General features: G+C 41.1%; 2 protein-coding genes across 4 annotated transcripts in view; one reads left to right on the forward strand and one right to left on the reverse strand.

The window, feature by feature from the left end:
• Positions 1 to 6,500, reverse strand: part of MTBP (MDM2 binding protein) — a 59,917-nt gene extending 53,417 nt beyond the window's left edge. For both annotated transcript variants that reach the window (XM_074986721.1, XM_074986720.1), the window contains exons 1-4: positions 6,359 to 6,500; positions 3,879 to 3,959; positions 2,533 to 2,606; positions 2,280 to 2,431 (exon numbers count right to left, since the gene is read on the reverse strand). In XM_074986721.1, the coding sequence (XP_074842822.1) occupies positions 2,280 to 2,431; positions 2,533 to 2,606; positions 3,879 to 3,959; positions 6,359 to 6,434 (383 nt within the window). In that variant the 5' untranslated portion in view covers positions 6,435 to 6,500. The remainder of the gene's footprint in view (positions 1 to 2,279; positions 2,432 to 2,532; positions 2,607 to 3,878; positions 3,960 to 6,358) is intronic.
• The window catches only part of MRPL13 (mitochondrial ribosomal protein L13), a 51,397-nt gene continuing 32,489 nt past the window's right edge, over positions 6,486 to 25,393 (forward strand). Inside the window, exons 1-4 of one of the 2 annotated variants that reach the window (XM_074986724.1) lie at positions 6,486 to 6,595; positions 8,576 to 8,699; positions 19,964 to 20,057; positions 23,382 to 23,442. In XM_074986724.1, the coding sequence (XP_074842825.1) occupies positions 6,569 to 6,595; positions 8,576 to 8,699; positions 19,964 to 20,057; positions 23,382 to 23,442 (306 nt within the window). In that variant the 5' untranslated portion in view covers positions 6,486 to 6,568. The remainder of the gene's footprint in view (positions 6,596 to 8,575; positions 8,700 to 19,963; positions 20,058 to 23,381; positions 23,443 to 25,393) is intronic. The other variant, XM_074986723.1, reaches the window with a different exon arrangement.

Consider the following 25,393-nt stretch of genomic DNA (forward strand, 5'->3'; position numbering starts at 1 on the left):
TTGTAACTCTCAACATATTAGCAGGAATATATAACTATCCATTCTATGTATTTTACTACTTCTATTTAATATGAGTAGATTCATTCTCAGTACTTCAGACTGATCATTGATTGCAACAGAAACAGATAACACATGACTTATCTTGGTACAAGTGACAGTGTAAGACTATACACCAGTTATATCTTATCTTCACTACATAAAAGCCTAGATTTTAAATTTAAAATTATAAGAATGTAAGTAAGATTTTAAACAGTCAGCAGAAAAGTGTAGTCAGTTAGTTCCCTCTGAGGTTACCCCCCATTCCCCATCCACCACCACCACCAACCTAGTAGCACTAGAATACCAACTATTCTCTTTGTTAACAACTTGGGGTCCATGCTGCCATTTCCACACTATCCAGACCTGTAATTTTTTCTGTGGAACAGAAGTGTTTGGGGATTTTTTCCTAAGCTCTTTTCTGAATTCAAGTTGCCTGCGCAAACACTGAGCTATGATGGATAATTGAGACCTCGTGTCCTGATTTGTGCAAGAGAGAGCATCTCTTTTTTGGGGTAGTGTACTGAGGAGGCAAAAAGAGCAAGAATCCTGTGTTTTTATTATTGTTTTTCTTGTGATTACTTTTGCAATTTTTATTTTGTTCCATAGCTTTTGGATTTTTTGGATTTTGGATTTTTAGTTATTATTGTTGCATTACCTATCTTCTTCTCTTGCGTCTCCACTAATATGTGAGAACATGTAAGCTTGATTGTGATGGAAATAGACTCTGCTAGGCTGTCTCATGAGGCATAACCATTTATCCTTTCAAAGTTTATTGTAGGAGCTCCATTTCAATTATTCAACGGCTTTATTATGTACACAGTACATTGTTGAAAAGCCAAAAGGAAAAAAAACTCAAAGTTTTGCTTGTATTAAGACTCTGCCTTTAAGGGAGAGAGGGGGAAGGAGTTAATGGCTAAGGTAAGTAAAAAGCAAAGCCAGATCAGCTGAGTACCGCCTTGGCTGCCTTCTCGCCTACAGAGAGTGGATGGAGTGTGAATAGACACGTGAGAGCTACCAGAGATACCTCTGAACCTCAGGCAAGAATATTATGGGATAGTACTGGGAGACCAACTACATTATTACAGGCAGTACATCTTGACCACAGTGGCACCACAATTGTGCAGAGGGATCCAGTTGAGTATGTAAGTAAAATAAAATGGTATGAATGTCAGTACTTTCTCAAAAGAAACTGTGAGCGTGGACATAAGGTCTTAAGTTGATCTATCATAACACAGTGTTTTGCTCAGGTGACTTAAATTCAGAAAAAAACTTAAGAAAAAATCCCTAAACACTTATATTCCAAAGAACAAACTACAATTGTGACAGTGAAAAAAACAGCAGCATGGAGTCCACGTTGTTAAGATAGGAAATAGATGGCATTCTTAAAAGCACCTACACCAGTACTGAAGCATTTCATCTGCAACCACAATGCCAAAATGCAGCAATGTAGACAGAGTCAAAAATATTGTACTGAAAAATCTGTAGGCAGTGTTACAGGTTGAACCTCTCTCATCCGTCACCCTCAGGACCTGACCGGTGCCAGACAAGAGAATTTGCTAGATGGTGGGAGGTCAATATTTTCTAGCACATTGCCAATACTTCCACTGCTTACTGGGCTCTTAGAATACATTTAGGCATAAATTACAGCTAAATGACAGCACAGAATACTGAGAGCCAGGACTGGTGGCTGTAAACAAACTTTAAGGGACCACAGGAAACTTGGACACACTCACAATAAGTGGCTGTCCAGCTAATTTAAATCATGCTGGATTACGGAGTTTGCCAGACAAGAGAGTTCTGGATTAGAGAGGTTCAACCTGTATTTGGAAATAGTTTTTGTAGATAATTACATATAAAAACTACAAGTCTGATTATAGAAGTATATTTGAAGATACACTGCTATCTGTTTTCTAAGAAGGTGCTATGTTTCAGAGAACGATAGACTGGCATTTTTCTATTATCCGGCATCTAAATGTACTGGATATTGAAGCAGGGCTGGTAGCCCCGCTGCAACCAGTCAGGCAGCTGGCCCCACAGTATGCCAGTTAACTCAATGTGCTGGTCATCCAGGTGCCAGATAACTGAGGCTTTACTGTACATTAAATATGGGATTTAAAGGTTTTGGTGGCTTACTAATTAAAATGGACACGAATTATCACTAAAAGAACTAATTACTTCTTGTTTCCCTTGCTCTGCATCATTCATATCTGAAGTTTCAATAAAAAAATTAATAAGCATACTCAATCAGTGACAGTGACTCTCTGCTGCTACTATCTTCCTCCTCAAAACTCTGAACAGCACCCAGGCATCCTTCTATATTGGCTGGAAGAGAGTTTTCACTTTCATCCTTTTTCATCTCAGAACTGATCTCCTCCCAGTCAGAACTACAAAACTAATAACAAAACAAAAAACAAAAATTCGTAAAAGTGCTGATTTATATTAATAAAAATTTGAACAATCAGGTGACGAGTTTCAAAACTGCTTTCTTCTTACCTGATAAAAATCATAGATAACTTGATTTGCGAAATACCATTTTCTCATACCAGGAATACCAGCCACTGAACATGCTAAAGAGGAATAAAACAAATGTTTAAACATACAAAAAATTAAATCACAGTCCATTCTCCTTATTTCAGTTTCATTTCCTTCTTATAAAGATAGTGAATTGAGATTTTTACTCATGACCTTACTTTACTGTTTGAGTTAGAAATTTAACTAATGCCGTGATACACAACTTTTCAGGCAACTACAACATTTAAAAAAAAAGTTGCTTTCTTTTGGCTGTCATTTGCCCTCTATTGCTGCAAGCTTAGCCATGGCACAATGGATTTGATCTGAACAAGGAGTTGCCATGAGTGAGCAGCGGACCTGGAGAAAACTCAGTTTGCTGTTCTTGCCATTTGGCTTTACTGCCAATTAACCACAGTTGTCTGGAACAAACGCCAACCTTGTAGATTAACACTCTATTGGACAACCATTGCTTACCTGACACTTACTAGTCAAAAATAAAAATATCTAAGACCATACCACCAAAAGCCACATACCTTGCACTCTCCACACATTTTTATACCACATTCATCAATATAGTATTTGAGTGCCTGAGTAAAATCTGTCACATTTTATTTCTTTTCTCATCATCTCCCTCTGGGAGAATGTGTGTACTGGAATGCCTTGTGATAGGGTTTGCAATTTTTTAAGTGTACAAATCTAGGTATTTATGTTAAAGACAACGAAAGCAAATAGATGAGCTTTGCCTCAGAGCAAAAGGTGATGAGGTTTGCGATATCCCTTAATTCCTGTGGAAACAGATTCTACCACCTCTGATTTGCAAGAAAGTACCATTTCACACAACAGACAAACTTTACTTTTAAAGCTAAAGGAATAAAACATATTGGCTATGTCTATCCTGCACCTCCCTTTCGCAAGGAGCATGTAAATGCAGTGGATTGAAAATGCTAATGAGGCGCTGCATAATGGTGGCCACTCGCTGCATCAAAAGTGCTGCTTTCTAAATGCAAAATAGCTGTGTAGATGAGTTTCCTTCACGCTTTCGAAAGCGCCTTCTTCCTGAAAAAATTACAACCACTCCAGCGGTTGTCAGGAGTTTTCTTCTGGTTAAATCTGCACTGTTTATACTTGTTTCACACTTGGAAGATTTTCCTCATTAATAACTTGAAATGTGCATTTTTTTAAACGAACACTCAAAATTCTAAAGGAAGTGAAGACATTTATTTATCAAAACTTTCTATTTGCCCCAGGCAGATGACTTTTTTCAAGACCTGGTTAAACAACAATCTCAGTAACATTTGCCTCATATTGTTATTTGCCACTATATTTACCTGGGAACGTGCTTACATCCTCATTTATAAAAGTTCTACAATTTTCTCTCAGAAGGTTATAAACATTTGCAGCAGTTATGCCTGCAAAACAAAAACAAAAACAAAACAACACATTTATAGTAGTAGAAAACACAAAAAAATTCCTTCCTTTCTTGAAAACATAGTCTGATGATCTTAAGTCTTAGGCTTTGTCTATATTAGAAGGTAAGGCAACGTGCCAAGAAGTACACATTGATTTAACTAGTAAAAGAGAGGTAGTCATGTTAGTCTTTACTCCAACAAAACAAAACAGTAGAAATGCAGCACTTTCAAGACAAACAAAATGATTTATTTGGTGATGAGCTTTCATGGGACAGACCCACTTCTTCAGATCAATCTCATTTTCAATACAGACTGACATTTAACTAGACGTAGTTTTAAACTGATTTAGTTAAAAAGGATACTCCTCTACAGGGGTTATGGTAAAGCCTATGTTTAAAGAAAAACTTCACATCTTTGAAATAATAAAAATCTTTAGACTAGACCTTGAATTTCACCTAAAAATTCAATGACCCTATGTGAAAGGCCTGAAAACTTGCTAGTAAGGTCAGCAAATCCAGCTCATCTCAATTGTTTAGCACAATGTTCCTTTAAAAGATATACAGAGAACAGCCTGGTTTTTTGGCATTACAGCTCTTGTGACGCATCCAGCCAGTAAGAGAACTCGCACAATAATATCATGGGAGCTTGCACTTTCCCACCTATAAGAAAGCTGTACTTGCTAGAGAGTAAGACTGGACTTCTGCAAAGTGGAAGTATTGAGATAATGATATCATAAGTATGTGGATGTAGATGTGCCACTCTGAGAAATAGACGGACTTTTTCTTTTAAAGCAGTGGAATAGATGGACACGAGCTTATAACTACCGAGACACCACAGGACATACAAAAAAGTGGCTAGTGTTCTCCTTCAAGTTCCTCTCACATCAAAGTGCCTCACGCAGCTTGTGTGCTTACACTTTTAACAATACCCCCATTCCCTTCTTTTGCTTCACTGTATGATTTGGGATCCTGATGAGTATGGTCTGTTTCAGTCATGCTCTATATCATTAACACCAGTTTTGAATCAAATAGAGCCTAGAAATTCACACTGTCCAAAGAAGAGCCCAGCCTGTTAGAAGATCCCCGGTTCTATGTCAGTTTTGTGGTGGTGTTTGTTTTTTAAATAACTGGAGGTGTCCAGAAACACTTTGATTGGGCTAGTGAGCTCTTTTGAGGACTGACAGTACATCTGAGACTAGAAGGAAAAAAGTCAACTGTGTATCAATTAAACAAGATTCACTGCATTCCATTATAATGGATACACTGATTAGCAGGGTGACAATATAACATACATGCAATAGATTGAGCATATACATTAAAGGTTACATTCCCAGAACTAGAAACAATTCTCCCCTGCCCTGCCCCCGCAAAAAAAAGGAGCATGTCATACAAAAACCTCCACTTAGACAATATGTTAGAGGAGTTCTTTACAACCGTCAGAAGAACTTTGTCTAAATTAGAAATAAAGTGTAAATTTATACAGTAAACACTCAAAATGCACAGCTTTAAGTTGTGCGTAACTCTCCTTAACATGAGTTAAACACAACTTGAACCTGCTCTGCAGCTGTCAGCCTGCCTAGCTGCCCACAGCAAACTAAGACCCCTTTTCCTGCCTTCCCCCTGTTGGCCTGGTCAGTTTCCCTGTTCCCGCAAGCCCAGGGGAGCTGGCAACCATGCTGCAGCCTGGTTCCCATCTCCCCGCAACTTGCATGAAAATTTGAGTTACTCATGATTACAAGAACACAACCCCCACTTAACTCGACGGTTCCCTGTACTGGTGAAAGAAATTTGCCATTGGAACAATTTACCTGCGACATGAAGGAGCCAGCGCTTGTGACTGTTGGTACCCTGGGCCTGCCTGAGACCTGGGCCCCCCACCAGAAATGCGCTGCTCAGGCAAAACACACAAAGGTCTAGAGCAGGGAGTCCCACATCCCATTGTGCCGCCACCCCACGTCTTCACACGTAACTTCACAATCCCACGAGCAGGGCCCGAAGTCCAAACCCAAACTCAAACCCAACCCCAACCACTCTGGAAGACAAAGCCAAAGCTCAGGGCTGCAGCCCCAGGCAGGGAGCCTAAGCCCTGCTCCAACCCTGGGCTGAAGCCCTTTGGCTTTGGCCCTTGGCAGCAGGACGTGGGCTTCAGCCGCGGGACCCCAGCAGGGCTAAGCCAGCCCTGGCGCCCGCTCGTCCACTGGGACCTGCGAACCGCCGCTCCAGGGCCCCAAGCCGAAAACCAGCACAGCTGGGAGTGACGCCGCGAGCCGCCCAGGGCCGGGGTCCTATCCCCCTCCTCTACTACAGCGCCTGGCTCTCGGGCCGGCCACTCAGCGGCCCCAAGCCCGGCGGCCCAGAGCTCCGGCGGACGCCACGGGGCGCTAGGCCCACCGCCGATACCTGCTCCGCGCTCAGCGCCGCCGGGACGCCGGGCTCTCCGCTCCTCCCAGCTCACGAGGAGCAAGTACCGGTCCATGGCGGTGGCCGGGCGCCTCTTCCCGGGAAGCCAAGCGCGCAGCGCCGCTGCCCCTCCCGCCTCCCAGCGGCCCGCTTCCGCTTCCCGCCGCCGGGTCCGGCAGCCAACGCGCGCCGCCGGAGCACCGCGCCGCCATGGCCAGCTACACCAAGGCGGCCCAGGTGAGCGCGCCGCAGGCAGGCCTCCGGCTGCGGGGTGGGGAGTCAGCGGGCAGGCCTGAGGCGGCTCTTCTAACCGCGGGACGGGCGCGAGAGAAACGCGGGCTCTGCCCCTCGCTGGCTGCGTTTCCTCGGCCTGCTGCCTCTCGGCGCAGTGGCGCTGGCGCCTTAGCCGGGAGAGCGGCGGGGTCGTGTTGTCCCAGCCCCGGGGTATGAGGTTTAAGCTGCCTCCTCCAGGCTCATACCTGGGGTAACCCCACTCCCACCCCCGGGGCTGGCAGGCAGGCAGTGTGCTGCAGAACCTGGAAAGCAGGGTAGGGCTGCCAGGCTTAGTGCTAGGTGTGCCTGGAGGCTCCTTCAAAATGACATCATCCTTAATTGAAGATCAGTCTCTAATTTCTCACCAACCAGAAGTGCTGGAGCGCCTTGTAGGCTAACAGATGTTTTGGAGCGTTAGCTTTCCTGGGCAAAGACCCGAAGAGGAAGACTTCTCCTTCTCTGGGGCACCTGGCATTGGCCACCGTCGGCAGATGGGATGCTGGGCTCGATGGACCTTTGGTCTGACCCAGTATGGCCATTCTTATGTTCTTATGAAAGCTAACGCTCCTAAATATCTGTTAGCCTCTAAGGTGCCCCAGGACTTCTGGTTGTTTTTGCAGATACAGACTAATACGGCTACCCCTCTGATACTTTAATTTCTAGAGACTGCAGGGCAGGCTTGGAGCATAGGTTGCTGGGGGTGCTGCCGCACTCACTGACTTCAAGTGGTATGCATGGCATACACTTTGGTTCAATGGCTGTCAGCACCCTGACTAGATCATTTGTTCCAGCAGCTCTGTTCTAGGGGGTTAGCAATCCTAAAAGGATGGGCTCTGTACTTCCCTAGCAGTTTCCCCTGCAGGCAAAGCTTACATGCCTGGCTGTATTTATCCCTTCTGGAGAGGTGTGTGAAGCTCATGGTGCCCACAGGGAGTAGTTGTTTGGAAAGTTTTTGTCGCTGCAAGGAACAATGCAGGTATAACAGAAGGAACAAGCACAGATAGGTCTTAATCTTGCAAATGCTTAGGTCAGGATTTTGCCAACCCTTGGGCACCTCCTTGTAGTATCAATAAAATTAGGCTTCTGCATAAGTGTTTTCAGTATGCGGTGCTTAAGTGTCTGCAGGATTAAGTAAGGTTAAGTAAGTGTGTAAATGAAGTGCATATGGGATCCTGGCTGTAATTCTTCCATTTAAAATTGTGTCCCCTACACCCAAGATGAAAGTGAAATAAGCAATGAGAATTATCATTTTTTATAACTCTTATTATCTTGTTAATTAGAAGTAATTTTTAAGAGGATGTCTAGATTTTGAAAACAGTCTTCATAGCTTTATCATTGTTGAAGATAATGCATACAGCACTCTACCGTTTCCTCAACCCTTTCTTAAAATCTTGAGGAAATATACATGAATATTAATGTATATACAGTATTTAAATACAACACTGAAGGGTTTTTTCCTAAAACATAATTTGTATGTTGGTTAAAAATCATGGTACGGGTTTAACCTCTCTAATCCGGAACTCTCTCCAGCAAACTTCATAATCCAGCATGATTTTAGTTAGTCAGATGACCTCTTATCAAGGGTGTGGCCAAGTTTCCTGTGGTCCCATGGAGTTTGATTACAGCCACCAGTCCTGACTCTGTGTTCTGTGCTGTTATTTAGCTGTAATTTATTGGTAAATGTATTTTAAGAGCTGAGTAAACAGTGGAAGTGTTGTTAATGTGCTAGAAAATATTGACATCCTGTGGTCCGGCAAATTCTCTCATCCAGCGCCAGTCATATCCCAAGGGTGCCAGACAAGAGAGGTTGAACCTCTACTTATTCTCTGAAATACCAGATATATTTTCTTATAAATCCCTGATATAAGTGTGGTTTTGTGGAGTTATTTAGACTGAAGGTATTTATTTTACTATATTAACCACAGCTTTGCCAATCTTCTTTAGCAATGGGCTACTTTTGCCAGAGCCTGGTATCTCATAGATGGGAAGATGCAACCACCTGGAAAACTTGCAGCTGTGAGTGTAATCAGACTTGAGGGAAGGCATAAACCTATATATCATGCACTCAGTAAGTATATCAATTTTGTTTCCTTTCATTTTTATGAATCTTATTTGGTTTTAAGTTTTGTTTTCTACATTCTTTACAAACGTTTAGACTCAGAATTTTTCCCACCTTCACTTTTTGTCCCTGAGGCCTTGTGAAAATGGTGTATTCTTCCATAGACTTTGTATTGCTTAATACTTCATAGTTGCAGTAAGATTCATAGGTCCCCTTGTTCTAGATGTTGTATAAATACAGTACTTGGTTTCTGCCCTAAATATGTTTAACTACAAGTTTCCCAGGGTAGGGATTTTATATTTTTCAATGCCTGTGTACTGCATCTAGCACAATGGAGCCATGAATTTGGTTTGATATCTCTGGGCAACTTTTTTTAAAACAGATAAAATAAAAGTAATGTTCACTACACTGTGCATCATGTATGGAAGCAAGTGTCAGTGAGCTCTCCTCTTCCGGGCTTTCATAGCTGAGTTTAACATTCTAAACCAATTCCCAACAATGACAATCTTCTCTGCATGAAGTTAGGAACACAAGAACGGACATGCTGGGTCAGACTAAAGGTCCACCTAGCTCAGTATGCCATCTTCTGACTGTGGCCAATGCCAGGTTCTCCAGATGGAATGAACAGGACAGTAAGCCATCCGCTGTCACCCATTTTCAGCTTTTGACAAATAGAAGTTAGGGACACCATTCCTGCCCATCCTGGCTAATTGCCATTGATGGACTTATCCTTTGTTAATTTATCTAGCTCTTTTTGAACCCTGTTCAAGTCCTAGTCTTCACAGCATCCTCTGGCAAGGAGTTCCACAGGTTGGCTCTGCATTGTTTGAAGAAATACTTCCTTTTGTTTGTTTTAAACCTGCTACCTGATAATTTAATTTGGTGACCCATAGTTCTTGTGTTATGGGAATAAGTAAATAACTTTTCATTGTTTACTTTATCCACAACAGTCATGGGGCTTGTCTACACTACCACCCTCCTTCGAAGGAAGAATGGTAATTAGGGTGTTGGGAGTTTACTAAGTGCTGCGCCGCATACACAGCACTTCATCAAGCAAATTCCTACCCCCTACCCCCCCCACCCCGCAGAAACTTCGAAGTTTTAAACTTTGAAGTACCAGTCGCGTTAAGCCACAGCTCACCCGCTGGTACTTCGAAGTGCGGGGACAAAATTTTGAAGAATAAAGTGACTTCAAAGTTGCCCCGACACTTTGAAGTACCAGTGGCTGAGCCATGGCTAGACACGAGCCGATACTTCGAAATTGCCGCAGGGGGGAATTTGCTTAATGAAGTGCTTCGTATGCAGCGCAGCACTTCATTAGTAAACTCCCAACACCCTAATTACCATCCTTCCTTTGAAGGAGGGTGGTAGTGTAGTGTAGGAGGGTGGTAGTGTAGACACAGCCATGATATTACAGTCCTCTATCATATTTCCCCTTAGTCTTCTCTTTTCTGAGTTGAAAAGTCACTGTCTTATTAAGCTTTCCACATATGGCAGCTGTTCCATACTCCTAATCATTTTTGTTGCACTTTTCTGAACTTTTTCCAGTCCCAAGGTATTTTTTGAGATAAGGCAACTACATCTGCATGCAGTATTCAAGATGTGGGCTGAATAAGACTGGAACTTTGCTAGTATGTGATTTCAGGGTTGAAGACTGGTAAGCTAAGGCAGAGCACTAATGCTCTTTGCAGCTTGTTCACTTTTAAACCATTGAATCTTCCAGCAGAAAACTAGTAGTGAAATGCAGACAGTCACAGATGCAGGTGGCTGTGCCTGTGGATGCTCAAGATAAACAAACCATCTTGCAGAGCACCAGTGGCTTACCCTGATGAGTTGCGTGTTGGCCAGAGGTTCCCCAGCTCTGCCCTACACCTATGTGAGGGTTCCCATTGCCTTCACTGAGGCTTCCCATATGCAATGAGAGGATCTGCCCATGCGAAGCAAACTTGAATAGACACATACAAACTGGCACACTCTAATCTGGCATGATTTTAGTTAACCAGATGACCACTTCTCATGGGTGTGGCCAAGTTTCATGAAGTTTCTTTACAGCCACCAGTCCTGGCTCTCAGTGTTCTGTGCCGTTATTTAGCTGTAATTTATCCCAAATGTCTTCTAAGAGCGTAGTAAGCAGTAGAAGTGTTGGTAATGTTGCTAGACAATACGGACTTCCCGTGGTCTGGCAAATTCATTTGTCACCAGTCGGGTCCCAAGGGTGCCAGACTAGGGAGGTTCAACCTGTATTTTTTTTTGCTTTTTTATCCCACTCCAGTGGAATTTGGTTTAAAATACATTGTATAAATTTATTAGTAGTTGCAAGCCTTTTTGCTTGCATAGATATGATTTTTAAAATTGTGTGTAAAAAAAAATATATATATATATCAGAAAATAGCTGTGAACTTAAACATTGAAGAGTAATAGACTGTGAATCTGGTGATATTTGAAACAAAAAGTTCTCAGCCATTGTTACACCCTTTTTTCAATCACTTTGCATTGACTGAAGAGAAATTCTAGACTTCTGAAAGATATGTGAGGTTTTTGTGATATATGTTGGCTATGTTAATTTGTGTGTAGTTCTTGGAGAGTTGTATGGTTTTCTGTAGATGCCAAATGAAGGTGTGAACTGCACTGATGGAGATGTGTTATGGGCATTGTTTTGGATTGTATAGGTGGCTAGAGTGTGAAGTCTTCCTTTTACAACCACTGAAAATGTTGTATGTGAATTCACAGTAGGGAAGGGGGTAGTGATTGATTGAATTCCACCTGACGTCCCAGTGGTCTACGACTCTTGGCATGACAGATATATGTGTAAGGCCATGTCTACAAACTTTTACTGTTGCTGGCTTCGCTGGCATGTGTCTACCACACTTAGAATATCAGTTTGTGTGTGTGTGTGTGTATTTGGTTCCTTGCATTGACTCTGCTTGTATTTAAGAGGAGTGCTTGTGTTGATACACAGCACAGTGTACCCTGTGTGAGCATCCCAGGGTTCAGTGTGCCACTGTTGAGTGCACTATCATTTGGGCAGTTTTGGCAGTGTACAGCGGGAAAGAAAAGATTCATTGAAGGATGACTGGGAGCAAGGGATCTGCTTTCCATAATCCACTGTTTTCCATCCCTTCATTTTCCTGCCAGTTTTAAATTTTCCACCAACCCGTACTGGACATGTCGCTGTTTGCCATCTGTGACAGAAGCATGGAGCCTGTACTGCTCTGCACTATTGTCAGGAACCTTTCAAGCATAGTATGCACAATCCTCTGATATTTGCACAACTGCAAGAAGACTCACAAGGAACATGTTTTTCTGGTGGTCAGTTTGATGAGAGACATCACAAGAAACAATTCACAGCTGTGGGTTGCATTCATCGAGCAGCTGCAAATGGTGGAATGCCACTTCTGAGACCAAGAAATGAGCAAGGACTGGTGGGATCCCATTGTAATGTAGGTTTAGGCTGATGAGCAGTGACTGCAGAACTTTTGGGTGCATAATGCCACATTCCTAGATCTGTGCGCTGAGCCTGCCATAGCCATTTGATGCAAGGACCACAGATTGTGAGCTGCTCTGACAGTGAAAAGCAAGTGGCAGTCGCATCGTGGAAACTTGCTATAGTTGATTACTACCTGTCAATTGAAATTCATTTTGGAGGGCACAAATCTACTGTGGGCGGCCATTATCACGTAAGCGTACAGGGCCATTAATAGTGACAGAGAGATAGGTGTGTTAGTCTGTGTTCTACCAAAACAAACAAGCAGTCATGTAGCACTTTAAAGACTAACAAAATAATTTATTAGGTGATGAGCTTTCGTGGGACAGACTGTCAATACTCACAGGCCTCAGCAGTCTAGTCAGTGTTCACAGGCCCAATGGCCTAGTCAAGCCTCAGAGAACTAGTCTGTATTCACAGTGGCCCAGTCAGTGTTTGCAGGCCCAACAGCCTAATCAGTGTTCTCGGGCCTCAGTGGCCTAGTCAATATTCGCAGGCCACAGTGGCCTAGTCAGTACTCTCCCTTACTTGGGGTTATAGCAGTGGGGCTAGGGGAGCTTGGGCCCTCCCGCTCCACCAAGTACAGCTCAGGACCCTGTTGGTAGTGGGCATGTTGCCCCAGCCACTGGCTCAGTGGGGATTCCTACGGCAACATGCTGAGCCCTTGGGTTTCCGCTGGGTTCCCTGCCCTGGGCTACTTCCTACCTTATCTCCAATTAGACTTGCCGCTCTGTCTCTGGTTGTACCTGCTTGGGCTGCTGCTGCTGTTGCTGCTCCTCGGGCAGCTGCTACTCCTTTTGGCGGCAGCTCCCAGGTTCTGTCCGGAGCTCCTTTCCCCCTGCCAGCCAGCCCCAACTGACTGGCTTCCCTGGTCTTTATACTAGGGCAGCAGTTGGAGAATGCCCAGCAGGGCAAGGGGGAGGGGCCTTTTCCACCCAGCAAGCCTGGCCCTCACCCTTCTGGTTAGTGTGGGTTTGGTACACCCTGTCATAAGGAGGTTTTAAGGCAAGATGAGGAAACTACTGGTATGGTATGTTTGAGGCCTGGACAGTGGAGTTACCAATTGTGACCAGAATGATCATTGTCAGGTATTGTGGTGCAGCTTCTTGAGAACTGTTAGGGTACCACTAGGTAATACAGCATCTACACTCATTTTGCATCATTCTCCATATATTGAGCACTCAGTGTCTCTCAGGGAGCTGGCATTGTTATGCTGTCATAATGGAGCGCTTAACATCTGTGGAAGATAAATGTGAGCAATTAAATCAACACACTGTGGCTTTAGGTCTTTGTGGCATAGACAAGGCTTATCCTATAGTTTTACCTCATGGATGGATATAATTCATCAAGTAGAATGGCTGAGAACCTAAAAATTGGATGATAACAGTCATCAAAACTTACACCATGCTTGCGCAAATTCACACAAGGAGTTAGTAAGACTAAAAGAAGCACTGATACTTTCAACCTTACATACACCGTAAGTTCAGTTTTTTATTAAATGAGTCTTTTGAGTTGACAACCTCATTCCAAAACTTTATCTGTATTGCTATAGTTTGATAAAAATTGTGTTTGAAATAATTAATTTAATATTGGTTCATTCTGGGTATATTTGTATTGTGATTAATTTTCATGTGAAAATTTACATCCATTATTATTTTTCATAGCAGAAAGTATAACTTTATAAGATGATTGTAGAAATACTCCATGCCCCACTGCTTTGTGGGTTATCCTGGGAAGGAGCAAGGCTAAGGGAGTAAACCCTGACAGAAAATCCGGAGGGGTAAGGCGGTTCTGTGCCAACTTGTGGCATTGACCTGGCAACTCCTGCAGCTGAGCTGGTACCAGAAGTAGAGGTTATCGTCTCCTTTGGACTATATCAGTAAAGCTGAAAGGGGAACACTGGCATCTGGGCAGCCCAGGGTCCCAAAAAATTGCCCAGGCTCGCGCCTGGAGAAGTACTCCACCATTGGTTAACAGCGTTGAACCAACATGGGAGGTAACAGATACCAGTTATAAGCTCTTGCTCGATTGGCGTAGAGAACGAGCGCCAGGGGTTGCAGCAAGGACTGTCACTCTTGTGTGGGCCTTCACAGTCACAGTCGATGCTGCAAATGATGATCCCAAATGGAACTACGAAGGGCGCGATCCATAGTCTACGTAGACTGAAGGATGCTGCTACTACTACTGTAGAAATGATTTTTCAGTATTGTGAATTTTAAAACTGCTAAGCATCTTTTATCCACAAGGTGTCACTTGAGACCAAACTGTCCTGAAAATTGAGTAGTAAAAGAGAAGAAGCCGTGCTAGTCTGTACACTATCAAAACAAAAAGCAGTCAAGTAGCACTTTAAAGACTAGCAAGACAGTTTATTGGGTGAGCTTTCGTGGGACAGACCCTCTTCTTCAGACCACAGCCAGACCAGAACAGACTCAATATTTAAGGCACAGAGAACCAAAAACAGTACGCAAGGAGGACCTTGCTTGTTCTGGTCTGGCTGTGGTCTGAAGAAGAGGGTCTGTCCCACGAAAGCTCAACCAATAAACTGTCTTGCTAGTCTTTAAAGTGCTACTTGACTGCTTTTTGTCCTGAAAATGAATGGTTTGGATCTTTCACTGCAAAAGATCTTTTGATCTTTCACTGGCACACTTGTTCATTTTTTAATGTATGGGAAAAAAGATTGTGTTTGAAGAATTTTATTTGATAGCTGCTTCTGATGAAGTAGATTAAAATCTCTTTAGTAAGAAAACATAACTTTTAATCTTTAAAGCACTACTTAAACAATATTGCAGACAGGGCAGTGTATTTAATATATTCATTTATGATATAACTAGCATTTGATGTCATGTCCTAAAAGTTTTTAGTTTTTTAATGTGGTTGTTGTATTTCTGGAGGCTAGTGCTTTTGAGAGATTAGTGATAGTAAAAGAGCGGTGTCCGTATGGATTTCCATTTTGTATAGTTTATTGCTTGGTGATGCTGGAAATGCAGATAATTGTTTTTTTAAATAATTAGCATATTTCTCAGAACTTTGAGATTTCAGTATATTAAATGGAATAAAACTAAACTTTATTGCTGCAAATATTTTTGTTGAATAAAGCTCTTCTATTTATTTATTTATTTACTTGTTTGCTTTTATAAGTGCACTGAACTAAAATCAGGTGGAGGAAGGGAAGAAATTTGATTTCATGTAAAATTATTTTGTCTTTAAGACATGAACAGTGTTATATTTTCTCTTCTATTTCCGCAAATTTAAAAAACTTAGACACAATTAAGCCATGCATATTACGCCAAGCATTCAAGAATATAAGAATATTGATCATGTTCACTGCACTTCTGTTCCTTAATTGAAATTAAACATTGATATTTAACCTTTATTAAAACTTCTGAGAAGATGAATAAATCTAACAAAAGCAATTAAAAGAAACCAAAGTGCGCTTGGTAATTTCCTTGCTGTGTTGAAGTTCAGCACAGCTACCTTAAGGTAAGTGATTATTCTTGCAATAATCAGCCTTTAGGGTGAAAACTTGAAGAATTTCCTTCAGTTTGTAATGTTTAGTTCATATAATGACAGAAAAAGTTAAGACTTGTCATCCGAAAATGAACAAGAATTTTGGCATGTAAGCTGTTAGTTTTGTACAGGGATAGGTGACTGACTTGTAATCCTAGATGAATGTCAGAAACTTTACTTGATAAAGAAGATACACCAAAATTTTTGTACTCCAAAACTGATTTTTTTATTGGAAAAGAATTATTGAAGATTTAAGTTCTTTATCTTTTCTTTATTTGGGGTTTGGATATGTTTCTTGGGAAATATGCATTTAAAAAATTAAACTATAGTATATCAGGTGAATAACCAAAAAATATTTTTTTCATCCAGTACAGTTCATTGTGTCTGCATTTCAGGAGCTTTGAACAAATTTTGAGCTTAATTTCTAATTTAGTTTTCCATTTTTTCCACTGTTGAATGAGGCCACTTCTGAAGTATTACAAGGAGAGCGCATATATGTAAAGATGAGACAAAAATGTCCAGCTGAAAATGTAAAAGATTTTCTGATATGTGTATAGGCTTGGTCATTCTGCGGAATTGCACTGGTTTAACTGAAGATGAGATGTGTGAGCAGTCTTAATTCTTTGTAAATGTTTTTATATTATTATACAAGCTGAACAGATAGACCAGTTTTAAACCAGTGTAAGTGTGCTCACACTGTCGTTTTTAATAATTTAAACAAAAACAGCTTTAAACTGATTTTAGATTTTTGTCTTTAAAACAACTGCTGTCGTAAGCAATACTTTTAATTAAATAAATACATAAATGGTTTATTATGCCTAATAATAAAAAATTGGTGAGATTTTTAATGGTCTGGAACTTGGGTTTACCTCTTAATATAATCTGAAAGGTGACACCTGAAGTAACATATTGGAGCATTGGCTCAAATGGCAGACTGACAATTATTGAATCACCTGGTAGTTGTATTTAGTTTGAGACCATGCGTGCTCATAAATTATAAAACTGAAGGTTCATGAGGATTTGGATTTGTAGGGGAGTAGAGGTGGAGCAACTAAAAGAAAATTTTATCCACCAGTCTCAGTACCTGAAAACTTCAAAATTGTAAGACAAAATCTGACAGAAAAGTGAAGCTCTTGATGTCAAAGATTTTTTTCATCTGCAACTACTGGTGCATAAACTTTAAATTTTGAGAAACAATTGCTAAAAATTATCTTATATCCATTTTTCCTCCCAAAAGTGTACAAATTATGCCAGAGTTCTTCAGAACTAGGTTCCAAATTTTATGTAGATAAGACAATGTTTTGTAAAAGTAATCAGACAGGAATTAAAGGTTACATTGCAAAGGACAAATTTCAGCCAGAGCTTAAAAAGACAGAAGTATTTGTAAAGAGAAGAATACATAGAAAATTCAAGAAGTATAAAAACTGCAATTTCACACCAAATGGCCACCTACTTACAGAGAAAAACAGAAATTTTACATTTTACATCCATTTAGCAGTGAAACCCTGGTTGTGGTATTTCTACCATGCAGTTATACAGCTGTTCAGATTACTTTTCCATTAAAACTGCAAAATGGAGATTTAACATGTTAGTTGCAGTTTTAATGCCTGGGTAATGTCTAAATTTAAAAATACCTTCCTTCCAGTAAAATGACCCACAACCCCAAGAAAACTCCTGTCAATCTTCTGGATGTACATAGCACAGCATATACCTTTGGGAGATCTTTCCTCACAACATTTGTTTTGCATTGTCAGTTTTTTCAAATACATGTTGTTATACTTTAATATGGCACTTGTTAAACTAAGCGGTTAAATCCCCATATTGAAATGAATTCCAGATGCATCATGGAATACTAAAACTGGATTGTCTTCCAGAGATCTGAATTGCTGGGATAGTAATGACTCATCTGGTCTCTTTTTCTCTGCTAGAAGACTTATCTCATGTTGCTCAGGTCCTTCAGGGCAGCGGCTTGGGTGTGGAGGGGCTCAGAGTAGGTGGCTGAGGGTGTGGGGTTGTAGGAGTCTGGGCTGCGGGGGAGGAGAAGCTAAAGACAAGGGATGTAGGGTGCAAGAAGCAGCAAAGCAGAAGGTTTGAAGGGGGTTGGATGGGAGTGCAGGAGTCAGGGCAGGAGATTGGAAGGTGGGCGAGGACTCAGGGAAGGGGGCCCTCATGGTTCCAGAGCCTTGCAGGCCACTCGTCAGCTGCTCCCTGAGGCAGCGGGGGCTGCATGGCCCAGGCTATCAGCTGCTCATTGGGGCAGACCAGGGTGGCAGGGGTCATGCTGCCGGCCAGTAGCTGTTCACTGGGGTTGAGGAACTTGCTGCACCCCTGCAGTCATTTCTGAGTATAACTTTCCCTGCTGTTATTCTCCTCCCTTTCCATTTGATAAACAGTTGCATTCCATGCACATCCCATTGTCCTGGCACAACCAAACTCTGATCTTACTTTAAATTATGAGAAGATGAAGCTGCATACCAAATTTGGTGGTTTAACGCTTACTGTTTAGGAGGACTTCTTGAACAAATGGACTCACAGATGAACAGACACAGAACCACATGCCCTCTCAGATCTGAAGTGTAGACAGATACATAGAAAAACCTTGCACTTGTTTCACAGTTATTCTATACATGGCAGGAGTTAGTAAAAAGATTTGTTATGTTTAATTAATATGGAAGATCTGTGAAAATTTCTAATGTTTGAAAAATATTGTTAGGCTATGTCTACACTAGTGAGTTTTTTGAAAAAGCCAGGGCTCTTGAAAAAATCCGGTGGAGTGTCTGCGTAAAAAATGTGGTTTTTTGATACTTAATCTGAAGAACATTGCACTTTTTCCAGCAGCCCTCTTAAAAATATATATATAAAAATTGGAGATACACATCTCCTAGAGCTGGAAGGGATCTCAGGAGGTCATCTCGTCTACTACCCTGCCCACTTAGCAGGACCAAGTACCATCCCTGATATTGATTTGCCCCACTCCCTAAATGGCCTCCTCAAGGATTGAGCTCACAACTCTGGATTTAGTAGGCTAATGCTCAAACCACTGAGCTATCCCTTCCTCCCACCCACCCAGCTGAGGGAGAGCACCTTTCTCCAAAAGATTATTTTGGAAGAAACGTGTGTAGATGCCTTGGGTGTCCTTTTTCCGAAACAGCAGTCCTCATGGCGCTGAATTTTTTGATCCCTGGCCCATTCTTAAGAAAGAGGGGGACTGTGTGGACATTATTGAAAGAGCCAATCGATTTTTTTTCTCTCAGCTTTTTTGTGTGTGGGCATGCTCTTTCAAAATAAGTGTTTTTGGAAGAGATCTTCCAGAACTTCTTTTGAAGGACTGCTGTAGTGTAGGTGTAGCCTAATAGGCTACAGGATTTGTTTTTGTGTTTGTTTTTTTTAATTTTGGTACGTGCAGATGGGATGGATGCTTTTTATATAGCAGACAGATATATGCAGGAACAGTCAGCTCTCCTTAATTTGTGGTACAAATGCTTCAATGAAGCACAAAGTTAATGACTGTAAATCTTTCTTTTAGTTTCCAGTATATAGTTTAGCTTTTTTAAGTCCTAAAATTGTTTCAGATATATTTAGTCCAAAATTCAATATTATGAAAAATTTTTCATTATGAACATTATATATATTTTACAAATCTGATTAATGTAAAAGCTACTTTAAAAATTGGTCTTTAGTTTGTGATTAGGGTCCACCCCCCAGAATATTTTCCTGTGAGTTAAAACATGCAGATCTCACTCAGGCAAATACGTTCCCCCACCATTTAACATGGAAAAAAGTGAATACATTCTCTGGTTATCGTGCTGCTAGATTTTTATCTAGGTGGTTCCTTCTAATTATTGTCTCTCATTTGAGACATTGCAAGACCTGTTGAACCTCTCTCATCTGGCACCCTCAGGACCTGACCCGTGAGAGAATTTGCCACACCACAGGAAGTCATTGTCTAGCACACTACCAGCACTTCCACTGCTTACTGGGCTCTTAGAAGACATTTAGGGGTAAATTACAGCTAAATAACAGCGTAGAACACTAAGAGCCAGGACTGGTTCCTGCAAACAAACTTTATGGGACCACGGGAAGCTTGGCCACACCTATGATAAGTCATCATCCAGCTAACTAAAATCATGCTGGGTTATGGATGTTGCAGGATAAGAGAGTTCCAGATCAAAGAGATTCAGCCTGTATGACATTTTGCTCTGTTTCTGTGAATAATTTTGTGAGGACATTCTTACCGCTTTTGTAATATTGCCTATTCAAATTTTCATCATTTGTAATCTAGGTGACTGTGGAGACCATGTTGTCATAATAAACACAAGACACATTGCATTTTCTGGTAACAAATGGGAGCAAAAAGTATATTCTTCACACACAGGGTAAGTGTTCCATGATTTGGTAGTAAATGCTCAAAGAAATTAGTAGCAGAGATTGATGGTGGAAGTCTGCTTTGTTTTTAAGTACATTCATTAACTATAAATGTGAATTCAAAGGAATTCCCTTTTATACACATACATCTGTTATGAATCTTGTGTTCTGTTACATTGCAGTGTTTACCCTAGATAGAGAAATAATCTGAGAGCAAGAATAGATGTCTGAAGAAGGCAGAAGTTAAATCTGCTTAATAAAACAATCTTTTTGGGTGGAGATGAAACCAAAGTACTGGAATATTATTTTGGTTAAATAGCAAAAGGGATTTTTTTTCTAAAACGCCAAAAAACCCAACTAAACAAAACCCAGCAATTGAAGAAAAGTGGACAAGTCCTCTTCAGTTATGTTAGTAGACCAAAGGGCAAATACCAAAAATTGAGATTATAATTTTCCAGTGCAAAAGGTTTAACTGAATGAAAAGACAAAGGCGGCATTTTGATGTTAACAAGATTACATATGGGTGATTTAAACCACTCTAAAAATCACAGAGAACTTTTAAGACACGAGACATTATAAACACATGATATATGCACTGTCATTAATAGTTATTTCTGCAGTGAGCACTGGCAGGAATAATTTCTTTCTGGGTAGAATTATAATTAGCCAGCTAAAGCAAACAAGAACAGTTGCTTTTGTGTTTCTAACATGCCCATGGTAGACACTTTATCTCTTATTATTAAAATCTAGACTGAAACGTAATAAATTGTATGGAAAACATAAAAGTGAAACTGAGGTGCTAGTAGAGGGAGAGAATTGTAGTAGTATTCAAATAACTGCAGTTTCAAGTGAATATTGTAAATATATTATATGTGCTGACAATATTCATTGTTTTAGTTTTGAAGATTTTGTGACATTAGAGCTGATCTGCTGAAGTAATGGAAAGTCTCCCACTGACTTCAGTAGGCTTTAGACCAGCTCCATAATTCAAATCAGTAGCTGGAAAAAATAGCAAACATGCAGGATGTGTAAGATTTATAACAGCAGTAAAGCAATATCTTCCCCTATTAATTGTACAATGTCAGTAAATGATGACTCATAAGAAGTTGAAAAGACAGAAGGGGATGAGTAATAGAGAACAAAGAAATAAGCTGTTTCTAGGCACAATAGCTTGCACACAGTGTAACTTGCTACCTGTCTAGCTGCGATCAGGTGGCCTTGTTTACTGTTCTGCTTGTGTCCATGAATGACCTTTTATAAAATTTATAGTACTTGGGTAACATATTACAAATATAATATAACATGAGTAATAGTAAAAAGGTCAATGTCTTTTTCACTGGCTTATTTTATTTAACTGTTTTAATATTAAATGTAGTACTCTCCAGAGGATAATTTGAGCGGTTGAGGTTTATAGTCCTTTGGTAGAATTTTCTAAAGTGCTAGTGACTTAGGCCTTTCGGTGCTTAAGACCATTTTTAAAAATGGGACTTGGCTCTTGTCAATTCTCTTCTTTTGAAAATGTGTAAGCTTGTCTAAAAAAGAAATAAACTTAATTAACACTAATCAAAGCATTGATTATTGTGGAATAAACAATGCTATTGTGAATCAAAGAGGTTATTTAAAAAAACAAATTGGAGATGTATGATTGCTCAGAACGGTCAAGTGCTGTAACCTAAAATTATAAAAATTATTACATTATTTGGAAATGTAGGTCTTTCAAGTGGTTAAAATTTAATCATTACTCCACTGTTGAACAATAATAAAATATAATTTATTTAAATATTTTTGATGTTTTCTACATTTTCAAATATATTGATTTCTCTTGCAGAACAGACTATAAAGTGCACAGTGCTCTCCTTATATTTACTTTTGATTACAAATATTTGCATTCTAAAAACAAAAGAAATAGTATTATATATTTGTATAAATTTTATTGCAATTATATGTACATTTTTTTTGTAAAAAACAAAAACAAAAAGCGCTGCTTATACGCAAAAAAAACCTGCATTCAGAAATAAAATAGTGTCAGACTTTAGAGCATACAAGACCACTCAGTCCTACTTCTTGTTCAGACAATCACTCAATGAAGTCTATTTATATATATAAAATTGGCAGGACCAAGTACCATCCCTGACATCTATTTACCCCAATACCTAAATGGCCTCCTCAAGGGTTGAGCTCATAACCCTGGGTTTGGTGGGCCAATGCTCAAACCACTGAGCTGTCTCTCCCCTGGGGGAGAGATGCTTTTTTTTAGATGACGCTGCCCACTTCTTGTTTACAAAGTCACCTGAAATTGAGAAAACACGTTCTCATAGCACTCATATCAGAATTGCAAGATATTTATGTGCTAAGTGCACTGCAGATTCATTTGTCCCTTCGTGCTTTAGCAACCATTCCAAAGGACATGCACCCATGTTGATGATGGGTTCCATGTGATAATGATCCAAAGCAGTGCAGACTGGCACACCTTTCTTTTCATCATCTAATTCAGATGGTAACATCAGAAGGTTCACTTTTTGGTGGTTTGGGTTCTGTAATTTCAGCGCCAGACGGTTGCCATTTTAAGTATGAAAGTATGTACCACACCTTATCCCTCTCAGATTTTGACAGGCAATTCAGATTCTTAAATCTTGAGTTGAGTGCTGTACTGTCTTTAGAAGTCTCCCATTAGTCTCTTCGTTGTGTTTTGCCAACACTGTAATGAAAGTGTTCTTATAATGAGCAACTTATGCTAGGACATCATTGAAGACTGCTGTAGCATGAAATATAGGACAGAAAACAGGCAAAACAGAGCAGGAGATATATATTTCTCTCCACATAGAAATCAGTCACAAATTAAATTAACGCAGTTTTTTAAATGAGCACTATCAGCAAGGAAGCATGTCCACTGGAATAGTGGTCAGAGCAGGAAGCAGGTATAAGAATGTTTAGCATATCTGGCAGATAAGGTCAGACCTGCCCATGGGGTGCGGGGGGAAGGCAAAATGGGCAATTGCTCCCAGGCCTGGTGTTTCAAAGGGGCTCAGAGCTCTGGCCTTTGCTGCTGCTACTTTGGCAGCAGTGGTGGCTTGAGCTCTGGGCCCCTTTGATGTGCTGTGGCAGCACTGCTGCACCATTGTGAGCAGCTGTGAAGGGCAGGGGGAGACCAGCACTGCAGTCCAGGTAGCGCTGAGGCCTGACTGCTCTAGGCCCCACTTCTTCCAGGGCCCATGGCAGCTGTTGACCCTGCTGTACAAATTTATATTTTTTCCCTCAAGATATTATATGTTCTGCCACCTACTTGTTAACTACAAACAAGCAGAAAAGATTAATTGTCTTTGTGTGTTGTTTAGTTATCCAGGTGGCTTTAAACAAGTGACAGCAAAGCAGCTTCACATGCAAGATCCTACAGCGGTAAGTACCATTGTTTCATTTTTCCTTTTGCTTTCCTTGGTTTTTAGGACCTATTTCTGACAGACAAGTAATTAAATCAAGCTTTTTGATTTCTATTTTTCACTTTTCAAGTAAATAGTTTTTTAAGTAGCTAGGGGGAAGGAAAGGAAGGATTGGTAAAAAGTGAAATTGAAGTGTTTAGCTTGTAGTTGGGACCAGCTACTCTCTTCTGCATTATACCACTCTCTCCCCTCCTTTATTGTGTGTTTCTGTCTTCCCACCTTTTTCTCTGTTCTCTTTGTTTCTTCTTTGGTGTGGCTCACGTTCGAATCATGCTTAAAATACTCTTCTGAATAGCGATACTTTACTGAAATGGTGGCCTAAAGGTGCTTCACCGTCTTTGTTTCTTCTCAAAGTGAAAAAGCAGTCATGTAGCATTTTAAAGGCTAACAAAATGATTTGTATCTTCTCCTGATTTATCTTTCTATATTGCCTTTTTTCCCCCTTTGGTTTCTGCCCTTTTTCCCTATTTTTCTCTTTCCCATCCATTCTGTGGTGACCTCACACACTATATTATGTAGGAGCACTGTTTATTCTTTGTCAATACAACAGGTTTGCTGGTTAAGTTGAATTAGAATTTTGCTGTTCTTCAGTTGGGTGTATCAGACAGAGTAGAGAGCATACACATCCTTCATTTAACAAGTACTTTTACTTTGAGTACTCGCTAAAATGAGGGACACACGTACTTACCATTGTTCACTATGCGAATGAACTTCCCCCGCCTATATGAGCCAGTTGCGGGGTCTCTGGCCCGGGGTTGGGGAGACCCTCAGCCCTGCAGCTAGCTCAGGTCTGCTCCAGCCTCAGGGTCCCTGGCTGGGGAACAGGGAGACCCATGGCTGGCTCAGCTCCAGCCATGAGGTCCCTGGCTGGGGGGCAGGGAGATCTGCGGCCCCTCCCACTCCGAACACCACCTGCGGCACCTGCCCCTGCACGTCCCCGCCCCCCCCACCCAGTCCCAAGATTGCCCGAGCCCGCAACTCCCCACATAACCCCCCTCCTGCCCACACTGCTCCCAACAACCACCCCATCCCAAACCCCCCAGTCTGCCGCACCCCCCCAGCTCGAAGGAACTGGAGCCGCCACCAGGTTTTAACCCTCCCTCCTGCTCATGGCCCCAAACTGCCCCCAGCCTTTAGCCCTCTGCAACCCTCCCCCGAACCCAAGGTTCACTTACCTTTCCAAAGCAGCGGCACATGCTGCCACTGCTTCCCTGAGTTTGGAGCACTAGGAACAAATTGGAGACTTTTACATGTATTGTAATGGTAATTTAATGTCCCTCTTACGAGTTTTTTGCCTAAAAGCAGAAAGTTGGGAACCTATTATGCTCATATAGTGAGGGAGGAGTGTACACTGCTTCTTGTTCTTACACGCACTTTGGACATCATGAGACAGAGAATGCAGCCCAGAGATCCCTCACTGGAAGAACTCACTGCTGGGGGAGTAGTGGTCCAGCACTGTGGAATAAAATTTCCAGCCCACTCTATAAAACTAGAATAACATATGGGGAACTAGTCAAGAAGGTAAAACAGTCAATTAGATGGTAACTACTGTGAAACTATTGTGTTTTGTGTTAAGTTTTAGTTAGTGTGACAATTTTAAGGACAGTTATTTCAAGAAAATATTTATAATACTGTGCTTTGTGGATAAAATTGCTTCCCTCAAAGAGCTTTGCTCCTTGTAGTCAGTTGTCTAATCATACTCAAAAAAAATCTTAAAGGAGAGTCTGTAGCATATCTGTACTGACTTCTTAAACTACTGTTAGTTCCATGTCTAAAAGCAGTTTTTTACCATTTTTGTTTGAACTTCAGATATTAGTAGCTGTACACTGGGAGGCGCTATCGCTTAATTTATTTGCAAGAGCCTGGGAAATGCACACTGGATAAATTCCCTTCTGGCATTCACTCTGAGT

Source organism: Carettochelys insculpta, chromosome 2 (genome assembly GCF_033958435.1).
Source record: "Carettochelys insculpta isolate YL-2023 chromosome 2, ASM3395843v1, whole genome shotgun sequence".
In the NCBI taxonomy this organism is placed as follows: domain Eukaryota; kingdom Metazoa; phylum Chordata; order Testudines; family Carettochelyidae; genus Carettochelys; species Carettochelys insculpta.